Here is a 12610-nt window from a genome sequence, read left to right on the forward strand (position 1 = left end):
GTTCCTTTCAAGGTGCTAGTCTGGGGGCTTAAAAAGAACTTCTGGCGGAAACCTGCGTGAAGTACAGTGAGGATGCACTGTTAGCCCAGGTGGCCCATCCGGGTGGGTGTCCAGGGGCCTCCTCTCAGTGTCACAGGGCCACTAAGGCTACTCAGAACACAACTGAGAAAAATGCCTCCATAAGACTGGGTTGAAGGCCAGCCTGTAGGGCATTTTCTTAACTACTGATTGATGTGAGAGGGCCCAGTCCATCGTGTGTGGGATCATCCCTGGATTGATGGTTCTATGAGAAAGCAGGCTGAGCAATCCCCGAGGAGCAAGGCAGTAAGCAGCATCCCTCGGTGGGCTTGGCACCAGCCTCTGCCTTCCAGGCCCTGCCTGCTTGACTTGTTTCAGTGATGGACTGCAGTGTGGAAGTACAAGCCAAGTAAACCCTTTCCTCAGACCCATTGCTTTGGGATCCCTGGCCTACTTGACCAGCTCCTCAGTTCCGTTCTCATCAAAGGTTGTCAACTCCGACAGATGCACACGACCTCAGGTCACTTTCCTACTGAACAGCTGGTAAACACGGCTCTGAAGTCAGGTCTACCCAGCTCTAAGTTTTCAGCCATGCCTTAGCTCTTGACCCACACAACCCTCATGCTCTAATGGAAGATAAGGCTTCAGACAGGTAAGCTGCAAGCACAGTGGGAGTTTTGTATCCGGTAAAAAACTATCAGGACTGTACTGTCCATTACCACCAGCCCTGCCTGAAGTAACAGGCATCTGTATCCCCAACCTAACGGTGAGCAGAGAGAAGAGCATGCCACCCGCATCCTCATGGGCCAGGAGAGAGTACAGATGGTGTCCCTTCTCTTGTGACTAAGGTCACAAGGATCAAAGGCAACAGGACACAACCCACAGCAGCCCATGCTCTGGAAGTGCAATGCTTAGTGCGAGCCAGCAGCTGGCTTGACTGCAGCAGGCCCAGGGCGGTGGAATGTAAGGTTGAAGTCCCAGACCTCCACACTGGAGTCCCTCTGAAAATAAACAAGGGAAACCCCTGCTGAGTTTCAGACTCCATGAATAAGTGTCTGCACTGGCTGAGGATGTGAGAACATGAAAACAGCATGTCTCACAATCTCCTCAACGTCACATTTCCCGTGGCAGAAAGCCACACCCAACCTACTGACGACTGACTTGCCTTAATAATAATTAAACAATGTCGTATGGTTGGAGACTTGTGTCAATCTTGCATTGTTTACTATGCCAAGGCTGAATAGCTGAATACATTATTTTCTCATGTGGGTGATGGTTTCATGATACTTGAGGTAAGTGCCCAGAAGTGCTGTTCAAAGGCATAGACCCTGAAAGTTCACACTGGTTACAAAATCACTTTGTAGAGGAATCACACTGATCCGGCCATCTTTGAAGGCCTAACCCTGAGTCTAGGAACCAAGGGCATGAACATTAGTAGAGGAGGCAACTTCTAATTCGTCAGGTTGTGGCATCTGAGCCTTTTACGTCGGTCAATTATTTCCTTACCTCATTTGCCCACAAAGGAAACAAAATAGAATTAAAGTCTGTGGTGGTCCTGACAGGGTCCCAGCATCTGGGCCTCTGGGGAACTGCTGAGCCAGTTCGAGCTCATGTGCACGGTTGACTGCACACGTATGTGTTTGCATGAAGACAGAGGACCAACTCCTGACTGGAGGGACTGCAGGTACCATCACTTTGAAGTATCTCTTGCCAAGGACTCTGGTTTGGAAATTGCCACTCTGTCATGCCCCTGAAGGGATTGAAAGCCCAGACAGTGCATCGCACTTGAATCACAAGCCTGTTCTCCATCTGCACGTGCATGTATTCATAATAAGACTGTCGTTATTGAGATGAAGCTTAATTAAATTAAATCACTTGTTTTTTTAAATAGAGCGTGCCTTATTGAGAGAACATCTGCTTTCTGCAAACACTCTGCAGTGTTTTGTTATGGGTGCCTAGAGGGCTCCTCAAATGGAATTCTCAAGAATTCTGCATTCTGTTGGCATCTAGTGGGCATAAAGTCACTTCCAAACATGAAAGGAAAGAGCAGAAGACAGTTGGCTGTCACTGCCTAAAACATTAATGCCCCACCACTGTAAGTCAGTACTTGCTGTACGGGTGAAAGGACCTCAGCATAGCCCTTTCTATCTTGTGTATGTATACATGTGTACATGTTTGTGTGTGTGCATACGGTGTGCATGTGCATATGGAGGCCAGAGGTCAACCTCAGATGTCTTCATCAGTTGTTCAGCACCTTATTTTTTTTGAGACAGGGTCTCTCACCAAAACTGGATTTCACGGATTCTGCTAAACTAGCTGACCAGTGAGCCACCTTATCTCACACACACACACACACACACACACACACACACACACGCACACTCTGCAAGGCTTACAGGCAAGCAATAACTCTAACGACTCAATTGTCTGCCAGCTCCTTCTGGGTGTATGGGAGAGTTTGGAGGGAAGAAAGCAAGGAAGCAAATGGTGTAACTAAATTATAATCTCAAAAAAAAAGAAATATTTTAAATAAAAAATAATTTAAGAATTGAAAAAGCCGTGTATTGCTTTCTGTGCACTCTCTCTGCTTCCTGCTCGAAGACCAAGATGTGAGCTCTCGGCTGTTCCTGCTGTCAGGCCTCGGCTCAGCCATCATGGGCCCTGACCCTGTGGACTGTTAAACTGCCCTCCCAAACTCTTCCTTCTGTAAGTTGTTTTGGTCCTTGAGTTTTATCACAGCAAAAGGAAAGTAACGGATACACTGGAACTATTATTAACTATTCTATAAATAGAAAACTTAATAAAATTTCCAAGAATATTTAAACCTGCTCCAGTAAGTTATCTGTAGCGATCCTTAGATCTAAAATAAAGGTAAATTAATAAGGCATCGCAACTTGTAGGTCTCTAGTAACTTTAATACCACATTCGTCACACTATTCGAGATTTGTCTCATTATGAAGTCACTGAACCTCAGGTTGGTTTCCTGGTGCAATACATTACACATTTAAAGCAAGTGTGCATGAACCACAGGTCAGTCACACACACACTGTTGTACCTTAGACTGCTGTTGATCTCCACCCAGCCCAGTTTCCATGACATGTGAAGCAAAAGTCCGCCAATGAGTGTCTGCCACCTAGAAAGGATGAATGTCGAGATGAGTAACTCCAGGCCTACAGAGTCCAGCTCTATCCAGTCATGATGGGCCTGCTGATGCCACTAATACATACTTCCAACCCTTCCCCTCTTCTCTCCCATTCTCCCTCAAACGACTCCAGCGCTCCAGTAAGCTGGCATTCTTACTCACCTGCTCCACTTCTAGACATTTCCTGAACAACCTCATTCATAGCCCATAGATATGGGTGACTTCCAGGGCCCCATTCTTACCCAGCTCTACCCTGAAATCCCGTAAGCTCCCAATTATGTCATATGCAAAATGCCACCATAGACATGGCCAACCATGAGCCTACCATCCTTACAGCCAGCTGAGATGTGGTCTCAACCATCCTTCCTAACCCTTCCTTGGCTACTTGGCAAAGTCCTGGTGATTGTATTTAGCCCATAGCATCCACATCCAAGGCCACCTCCCTAGCTGTTGTTGTCCTTCTTTGCATCTGGTCCTTAGCTTAGTCCTACAATGAGCCCCCATGTTTGTCCCTGCCATTCATTTTCTATCTTGTGGCATTTTTTTCTAAGCTGCTAATTAAATCATGCCTTTCACTTATTTTGAAAATTGTTGATTCCTCCTCAGCCCCTTCACAGCCACATACACCCTAGGGCCATGAAGCTCAGTAGAGACACTGTGCTCTTAGCTAGACAGTCAGGGACAGTATAGGTTAGCAACACTCCTTCCTCTCCTATTATGTAAAATGCATCAAAACGAGCCCGGGCGTGGTGGGAGAGACCTGTAATCCCAACTCTTCGGAGGCTGAATAGGAGGGTTGTGAGGGAACGGAAATATGGCTTAGCACACTTGGCAGAAACACTCACACACACTTATAAAAACAAACCTTAAAAGGGGCCGGGGAATTGGGAACTCAAGGTCATCTCTTAGAGGTGACAGAGAAGTGACAGTTCCAAGTACTCTTCAGTGAAGTTTCTTGTCCATATTCTGGGGCTCCAAGCAATATTCAGCTCCTGGAGCTACCACAAATGCAGTAAATCCCCACCGATCCCTTTACCAGAAGCATCCATGAAGGAGTCACAGTTTTCGAAGCCATCCATGTATCTCAGAGATTCATGGTGGGTCCAAGGATCCCTCAGCCCTCATGCAGCTAATCTCTCCCTGATGGTTTCTAATGGTGACCTTTCTATGTCCCAATGCCTGCATATGGAAGTTCTAATTACTATCATATCATCATGGCTAGTTCACATCCATGTCCAGGGGTCACATCTGACAGCAATCTCTCAGGACTCTCAGTTTAGACACCTTTACATTTTATGATTCATCCATACGTTTTAGAGCCTTAAGTTTAGTCACAGATGACATGAGGAACCTCACCTCAGAAGTGACTATAACACACCCATGTGCTGTGGTATTACCCCAAGAACCCCTGGCCTCCAGGACAAAGTCTCTTATGTGTGACTCAAAACCTTCTGACTTAGGCCAGTCCCTCCCCAGGATAAACTCTCTCTCCCTGCCTTGGGGATTCCCAAAGCACACATCATGCAACCTCAAATGTGCCAGGCCAATTTCCCTTCTTGGAAGCTGTTAGCACTGCCCACGTTCTCCATGATATGACCCATCTCCTAATGCAGTAGAAGACAACTGGTCAGTAGCAAGACCTAGTGTTTCAGTGGTCTAGCTAAGAACAGGCCAACTAGAACAGGCCTTCCGAATCAGCCTGGTCTAGAGCAGTGGTCTAAACCTGGTCAGTTTCCCCCCAAAGAGACATGTAGTAGTGCTTGGAGACTCTTTAAAAAAAAAAAAAATATATATATATATATATAATTTTATGTGCATGGGTGTTTTTGTCTTCATGTCTGTACACCACATATGTGCAGTGCCTATGGAGGCAAGGAGTGGGTGTCGGATCCTCTGGAATTGGAATTACAGACAGTTATGAGGTACCACGTAGATGCTAGAAACCGAACCATGCTAGGGTCTTTCATAAGGAGCAGCTAGTGCTCTTCACTGTGGAGCCATTTCTCCATCCCCCCTAACACATTTCTACAGAGAAGTGTGATGGATGTGTTCTATACATGACCAAACAGCATAATGCCTAAAAAAGTCAACAGCTCTTCTCCCTAAAGAATTAACAAAAGAATACTCCAGAAAAAGATCATAAAAGACTAACTATATATTGTTTTAAGGATCCAAAGGCAGGGGCTGGAGAGATGGCTCAGCAGTTAAGAGCACTGACTGCTCGTCCAGAGGTCCTGAGTTCAATTCCCAGCAACCACATGGTGGCTCACAACCATCTGTAATAGGATCCGATGGCCCTCTTCTGGTAGCTACAGTGTATTCATATACATAAAATAAATACATTTTTAAAAACAAGGATCCAAAGGCAAAGGGAAGGATTGCACAATCAATGAGTGTCTTGTAAGTTGGATAACTGTAAATGTAACTTTTATTTTCCTGTAGTAATTGTCATCTCAGAGGCTTACTGCCCCCATCTGTTAACCTAGGCCCAGTCTTGGAAGCTTCTAGCCTCCATACAATCTTATCCAGGCCTAGAATATTTTCAGCCTCTGAGACTTACTGCTGAATAAGCCCACCCTTTCTTGTCCTTTGTGAACTCTGGCTGGTTGGTTCAACTCAGCTGCTCTGGCTCAAACTCCTCTCCAAGACGACTGATTTAATCTGGCTTCTCTCTTGGCCTCTGACTGAATTGCTCTGCTCCACCTCACAGTAACTTTGGGTCCTTTTCATTCTCTGGCTCCTTCTATCTTCATTCGTGTCTAGCTTGTTGTCTCTCTGCAACCCGTCTATAACTGTCATGGTAAAACTGCTCCCGCCGATTCCTCCTCCTCCTCCTCCTCCCCCTCCTCTTCTTCCTCCTCTTCTTCCCCCTCCTCCTCTGCTTCCTCCTCCTCCACCTTTTCCTTTTCCCTCCTCCTCCACCTTTTCCCTCCTCCTCCTCCACCTTTTCCTTTTCCCTCCTCCTCCTCCACCTTTTCCTTTTCCCTCCTCCTCCTCCACCTTTTCCTTTTCCCTCCTCCTCTTCTTCCTCCTCCTTCTCTTCCTCCTCTTCCTCCTCCTTCTCCTCCTCTTCCTCCTCCTTCTCCTCCTCTTCCTCCTCCTCCTCCTCCTCTTCCTCCTCTTCCTCCTCCTTCTCCTCTTCTTCCTCCTCTGCCTCCCTCTCCTCCTCTTCCTCTGCCTCCCTCTCCTCCTCTTCCTCTTCTCTCTCTCCCCCTCCCTCCCTCTCTCATTCCCTCCTTCCCTCCCTCTGCACTGCATATCCTATTCTCTTAAATCTTTCTGATTTGTCATTTTGTCTGCCACTCAATTAGGCATCACTTTCAAGCATGGTGCTTCCTTCTACAAGCTAAGAAATTAAAAGATAATTTTAAACAATTAAAAACAAATTTAAAAAATGTTCCACTAGACGTAGTGATCATGTGTTAGTACTCTTCTTTTTCTTTTTTTTCTTTTATTTGGGGTCAGGAATGGTACAAAAGAGGGGCCAGAAGAGAGCATGAGAATCCCTGGACCTGAAGTTACAAATGGTCTCAAGCTACCTGATGCTGGGAGCCAAGTTCTGGTCCTCACAAACACCCTTAACCATTAAGCCATCTTCTCCAGCCCCTAATGGTTATATTCTTAAAATGTAAAAAACAAACTGAAATCAGGCCTGGGGGCTGAGGCCTGTGATCCCAGCTACTGGGAAGGCTGAGGCAAGACGCAGATTCAAAGCATGTCTGGGCTACAGAGTGAGTTGAAATCCAGCCTTTGTTTTAAAAGCAAATTTTTAAGGGCAGATGATATAGCTAAGCAATACAACAAAGCCCTAGCAGGTTTGGATCCTAGGCTCAGTCTCCAGTACCAAGACTAAAATGCACCAAATAAATTAGAAAACTGCTAAACCCACAGTGAAAATAAGTGGAAAAAAAGGCACAAATAAAAAATTCACTGAAAAGAGGTCAGAACAGAGAAGCACAGAAAATCATCTGCCTTTAGGAATTAGCTACATTGTGAAACAAACAAAAAAATGTATTGTTATTTGATCATGAAATTTGCAGAAAGGAAAATAATAGGAGTCATAGTTTGGATATGAATGCGGGGCTAAAAGGTAAACTGAGGCTGGAGAAATGGCTCAGCAACCAGGGACACTCACCAGGCTCCTGGGGTTCCGTTCCTAGTACCCACATGGCAACTCACAATGGGATATAACTCTAGCTCCAAGAGACCTAATACCCTCTTCTGAACTCTGGGGGCACCAAGAACATAGTATACATACATACACACACACATGTGCACACGCACACACACACACACACACACACACACACACACACAGAGGAAAAGCAGTCATACTCATAAAACAAATCAAATCTTTTTTTTAAAAACTGGTAAAGTATTTTTTAAAATTGATTTACTGCCAGGCAATGGTGGCACACTCCTTTAATCCCAGCACTCAAGAGGCAGTGGCAGGCAGATCTCTGTGAGTTTTAGGCCAGTCTGTTCTAAGACAGCCAGAACTATGTAGAGAGACCTTATCTCCTTATCTCCAGATGGAGAGAGAGAGAGAGAGAGAGAGAGAGAGAGAGAGAGAGAGAGAGAACACGCATGAGCTAAGTGGGAATATCCAAGAAGACATTCAGTTCAAAAAGAAAAAATGTCTGGAGCCTTTGGGACATGATTCAACACAAACTGACAAATGGAAGGACTATAGTATCTGCCATTGATGATGAGGCTGTGCAGTTACTAAAACTTTCAAAGAACATTTTAAGGCACTGTCCGAACATTTCCTATAAACGCACACGAAGTCTGCTAAAGGTATTTGCCCTGGAAACTAGAGAGCTGGCTCAGTGATTAAGAGCACAGTCTGCTCCTGCAGAGAACCAGGGTTCAGTTCCCTGCAGCCATGTGAGAGCTCACAACTGCCTGTAACTCCAGCTACAATGCCCTCCTCTGGCCTCTATGAGCCCTTCATTTATGTGTCACGCACATATATACAGAAACATACAAATTTTAAAGAACAAAATCTGAAGAAAAAAAAGATACTCACCCTTGGAATAATGTAGGGTAGGTAAATTTCAGGACAGACAGGACATACTGAAAAACAAATACCAGATTAATGGACATTCTGAATGACACAGAATTGATAAAGTATATAATATTACTATTGAAGAAATCATGACTGGAAAGAACGACCTTCCAAGTCATACTGAAGAGCAACTCGGCTGAAGTAAATTTGTATTTTTGTTTTGTTATCGTTTGCTTGTTTGTTCTTAAGACAGGATCTTTGTCTGTAGCCCAAGCTGGCCTAAAACTTGTTATGCAACCCAGGCTCCTGGTAATCCTCTGGCCTTGGCCTCCTAAGTGCCAGAATTTCAGGTATGTGCCTCCATGCCCTAATTCAATCTGTATTTATATTCTTTCTTTTTTTTTTTTGTTGTGTATGACCCATTGATATAATGAATGAGTGTGTTCATCTGTGCAAGTGTGGGTGCAGACACAACCACGTGTGGAGGTGTTAGCTTGCCTTCCGCCTCGCTTGTGATATGCTCTGGTTATCCACCATTGCTATGCCAGGCTGACTGAGCCAGGAGCTCCAGTAGCCTTCTCCTCTGCTCCCTGTCTTGCTGCAGGAGCATAGACACACACTATTACATCAGGCTTTTATGTGGGTCCCAGAGATCTGAATGCAGGCCCTCACACTGAAGAGGAAGCACTTACCCAAGTGTCTCCCAGCCTTCCTGGTGAGTCTTTTAATCAAACTTACAGAGCTTTACAATGGAGGAATTGTTGTCTTTGGAGACATTGAAAGACCTCCCCGAAGGGAGCCACTCACTCAGTCACTCGGGATATTGGCAACCCCCAATCACCAGCTGGAGGCGATTCTTGATGCAATCAGCAAGAGGCTTTATTCAGGAATCAGCAGGCTGAGGCTCAACTCGTAACTCACGAAGGAGCAGAGGAGAGGAGCCCCGAGCTGCACTGCACTCCCATTTTTAAAGCATAAAAATTGCAGATGGGGAGGGGAGCGAGGGAATATGCCTGATTGGCTCGTTTAAACTTAAGCAAATATCACAACTGTGGTTCAAAGAACAGTCACTGCCCATCTGGCAGTTTCAGGCCCTATCTCTAAATTTCTGAGAATTGTTTATCAAGTACCAGATGTCCTTGGCCAACGGCCCTCTTCCTGGAAAGTTTCAGAGGTTTATGTTCCCATAGCTTTGCAAAACCTTAGGGGCTTTTTCTTTTATTTTTTCATTCCCCTACTTTCTTTTTGTTAAGTTCCAATCACAGAACTTCTGCACCAGCTTTTAAGTTTATCTCGGGCTCTTCACGATTTTTGAGGTACTGTTGTCTGAGCATCAACAGCTGGCCTGCACTGACTCGTTCTCGGACAAAAGTCACTAACCTATTGAGTATACAGGGCCCGGAAGTGAGGATTAACAGTAGTATAGCAAGGGGTCCCATGAGAGAGCTAATTAGAGTGGTAAACCAATGGCCGTACCAGCTTTCAAACCAGCCCTGTCTGGCTTCTCGGTCTCTTTGTCTGTCTTCTAGTCTCTTTCTTAGTTTGGCCATTGAATCTCTAACTACTCCAGAATGGTCTACATAGAAGCAACATTCTTCTTTTAAGGCTGCACAGTTACCCCCATCCTTGAGGAACAGTAAATCTAACCCCCTGAGGTTCTGCAGCATGAGGTTAACGATTCCTCTAACTTTGTGATGGACTGTTCTATTGCTCTGAGATCTTCGTCCATAGCAGCCCGCAGCCCCTCAAAGTATTGAGGGGTTTGGACTAGGGCAACTGTTCTGGTCCCTACCCCTGCTGCTACCCCTAGGCCCAGAAGGATGGCCAATGTAGTTGAGACAGGTTCTCTCTTATATCTCTTAAGCCCTGGGTCAAACTTATCCTCAAAGGAAGGTGCATCATGGTAGATAACACAGGGTAGCAACTGCACTAGGACGCAGTAGTCTTTGGAGGTATTAAAGACTGAAGTGGAAACAAAGGGGTTAGACCAGTACTACATGCCCACCACCCATCAGTAGGGGGGATCAGATAACAGTTGACACTAGCTCATGGGCTAGGCAAAGTCTGATTACACAGATGTTGGTGACTCTTAGGGACAGCATCAAGACAGGTCCCTTTTCCTGAAACCTGCGTCAAGGTTAGCTTTCCTTTTGTCCCCCATTGGGACAGGAGGAATGGGAGGTTGTATTACTGAAGGCCCCTGAGAAGGCAATTCCTTCATAGTAAGGGGGCCCTGATGTCAGGGATAACCAACAGGATTTGGGGTTGGAGGCGTTTAAGACACTAAAGGTTCCCTGCACCAACTTGGGGAGCTGTTGCCCTGTCCCTGGGAACTTGGGAGTGGTCAGGGTGAAATTAGAGGCTGGGGTGACAGTTAGGCTTGGGGAAGGTCAGGGCCCTAGAGTAGAACCTGCCCGGGGGGTAAGGGAAAAGCAGGCTGCTAGTCCATCAGGACCATGTTCGGGCCCACAGGGGTACCTGGAAGAGACTCTACCTTGAGTTTTATGGTGAAGGTTAAACCCTGGTCATAGCCTGTTTGACAAAATTGAAGCCCCCAAGTACACCCTTTATGCCATGATTTAAACTGTGTTCCTGTAGGCGTAAAGTGAAAGGCTACTGGATTGCACTGCCCCATATTACAAGTAGCTAGTGATGAGGGGACATATCTTCCCCCTTTGGGAGCAGGTGGTGGTTCCAGAGTGATTTGGAAACTGTTATTAAATCCTAAGAGGAAGAAGGCTTCCAATAGGTGGTTCCGGTCGTTTCACATCCCCTAGCTTTGCAATAGAAACTCTCAAGTCCCCCACATTGTCTAGCCTCTGGCCTCGCCTGCCCATCCTGAGGGCAGACATAAAAGGGGGTCAATCTCATCTGACACCTAGACCACAGTCGAGCACATCCTAGGGCTATTGTACGTTGGGTAAGGGTGGATTCCTCCAGGGACTCAGAACTGTGTTCAGGGATATCCCAGGTATCAAGCCCTGCTATAAGGGGGCAGAGATCTAGCACCAAATCAGGCCACCAGGTACCAGGAGGACCATCTGTGGAGGTGGACAAAACTGTGTCCCCTGTCTGTGACAGTACCTGCCAAGTCAACCTTTGAGGGGCATGGAGTTTGAGCTACTTATCAGTCTCAGGTCCATCAGTAGAAGCAGAGGCAGAAGGGTGATACACGCGAAGCCTGAGGGGGTTTTCTGTCTTTTCCACTCTCCATTCTAGCTCAGGAGGAGGTGCTGGTTTCATGTGAGAAGCATGGATCCAAGTGGGGATGCCATCTACTTTTACAGCCGTTGGGGTCGTGAGCAGCACCAGGTAGAGTTCTTTCCACCGCAGCTCGAGATTTGCAGCTCGGTGGCGCCTCACGTAAACAGTGTCTCCGACCTAGAACTGGTGTGGTACCTGGAGGTCACCAGGCTTATAGGCTTCAGCCAGCTGTTTCCACACCTTCCACTGAATGATCTCGAGAGTCTTTAATCTGACATATAGAGATTATGAGGAATGAGTCTCGGGAGGGGATAGGTGGTGCATGTCAACAAGTGGAGGGTGGGCCCCAAACAATATTTCAAAAGGTGTCAGCTTGAAGGGGCCTGGGGTGTTGTGTGCCCGAAACAAAGCATAAGGAAGGAGAGCTGTCCAGTCATTATTGCCAGTCTCTAAGGACAATTTAGTCATGACCTCTTTTAAGGTTCTATTCATCCTTTCTACCTGTCCTGAGCTTTGGGGTCTATAGGTACAATGTAATTTCCAATCAAACCCAAGGATCTTGGCCAATCCCTGACTTATCTGGGCAATGAAGGCTGGGCCGTTACCTGACCCAATTGCCTTAGGCACTCCAAACCTTGGGAAGATGTCTTCTAGTATCTTCTTGGTTACTACGTGAGCCATTTCTGTCTTGGTGGGGAATGCTTCCACCCATCCAGAGAAGGTGTCTACAAATACCAGTAGGTACCTGTGGCCATCCAGTAGGTGCCTGTGGCCATCCAGTAGGTGCCTGTGGCCATCCAGTAGGTAACTGTGGCCGTACTTTGTAGGTTTAATTTCAGTAAAGTCCGCTTCCCAGTAGCTCCCTGGGTGATCTCGTAATCGCTTGGCCGCCAGGAGCTTACTAGGCCGGGCATTTACTATCTGGCAAGGGACACATCCTTTTACTACAGCTTCTGCCAATTCCCCTATGAAATACCCTATGCTGTAATAAGGTGATGATGAACAGCTGTCTTCAGGTGTTTGGGACCTAGATGGGTCAGCTGATGGAGTTAATTGAGGAAAGTGATAGCCTGTCGCTCAGGGAGGATATTTTTACCGTTGGCAGTCTCTCGGAACCCATAAAGGGATTCTAACTGGAACCCTAGCTTGTCCATCTTCTGTAAATCTTACTCTGAGTATTTAAAATTTTTGATACAGTGATTAACTGCACAGTCCGGGTCATGGGCAACACATTTAAG

At 46.2% G+C, this 12610-nt stretch overlaps 1 protein-coding gene across 7 annotated transcripts in view; it reads right to left on the reverse strand.

Moving 5' to 3' along the window:
- Slc35d4 (solute carrier family 35 member D4) overlaps positions 1-12610 on the reverse strand; it is a 144082-nt gene that overhangs the window by 129074 nt on the left and 2398 nt on the right. For all 7 annotated transcript variants that reach the window (XR_015642457.1, NM_001432538.1, XM_087593497.1 and 4 more), the window contains 2 exon segments: positions 8190-8236; positions 3074-3151 (listed from right to left, as the gene is read on the reverse strand). Coding sequence is in view for 6 of the 7 variants with exons in the window: in NM_001432538.1 (NP_001419467.1) it covers positions 3074-3151; positions 8190-8236 (125 nt within the window). In the remaining variant the exon portion in view is untranslated.

Source organism: Rattus norvegicus, chromosome 18 (genome assembly GCF_021556685.1).
Source record: "Rattus norvegicus strain SHRSP/BbbUtx chromosome 18, alternate assembly SHRSP_T2T, whole genome shotgun sequence".
NCBI lineage: Eukaryota > Metazoa > Chordata > Mammalia > Rodentia > Muridae > Rattus > Rattus norvegicus.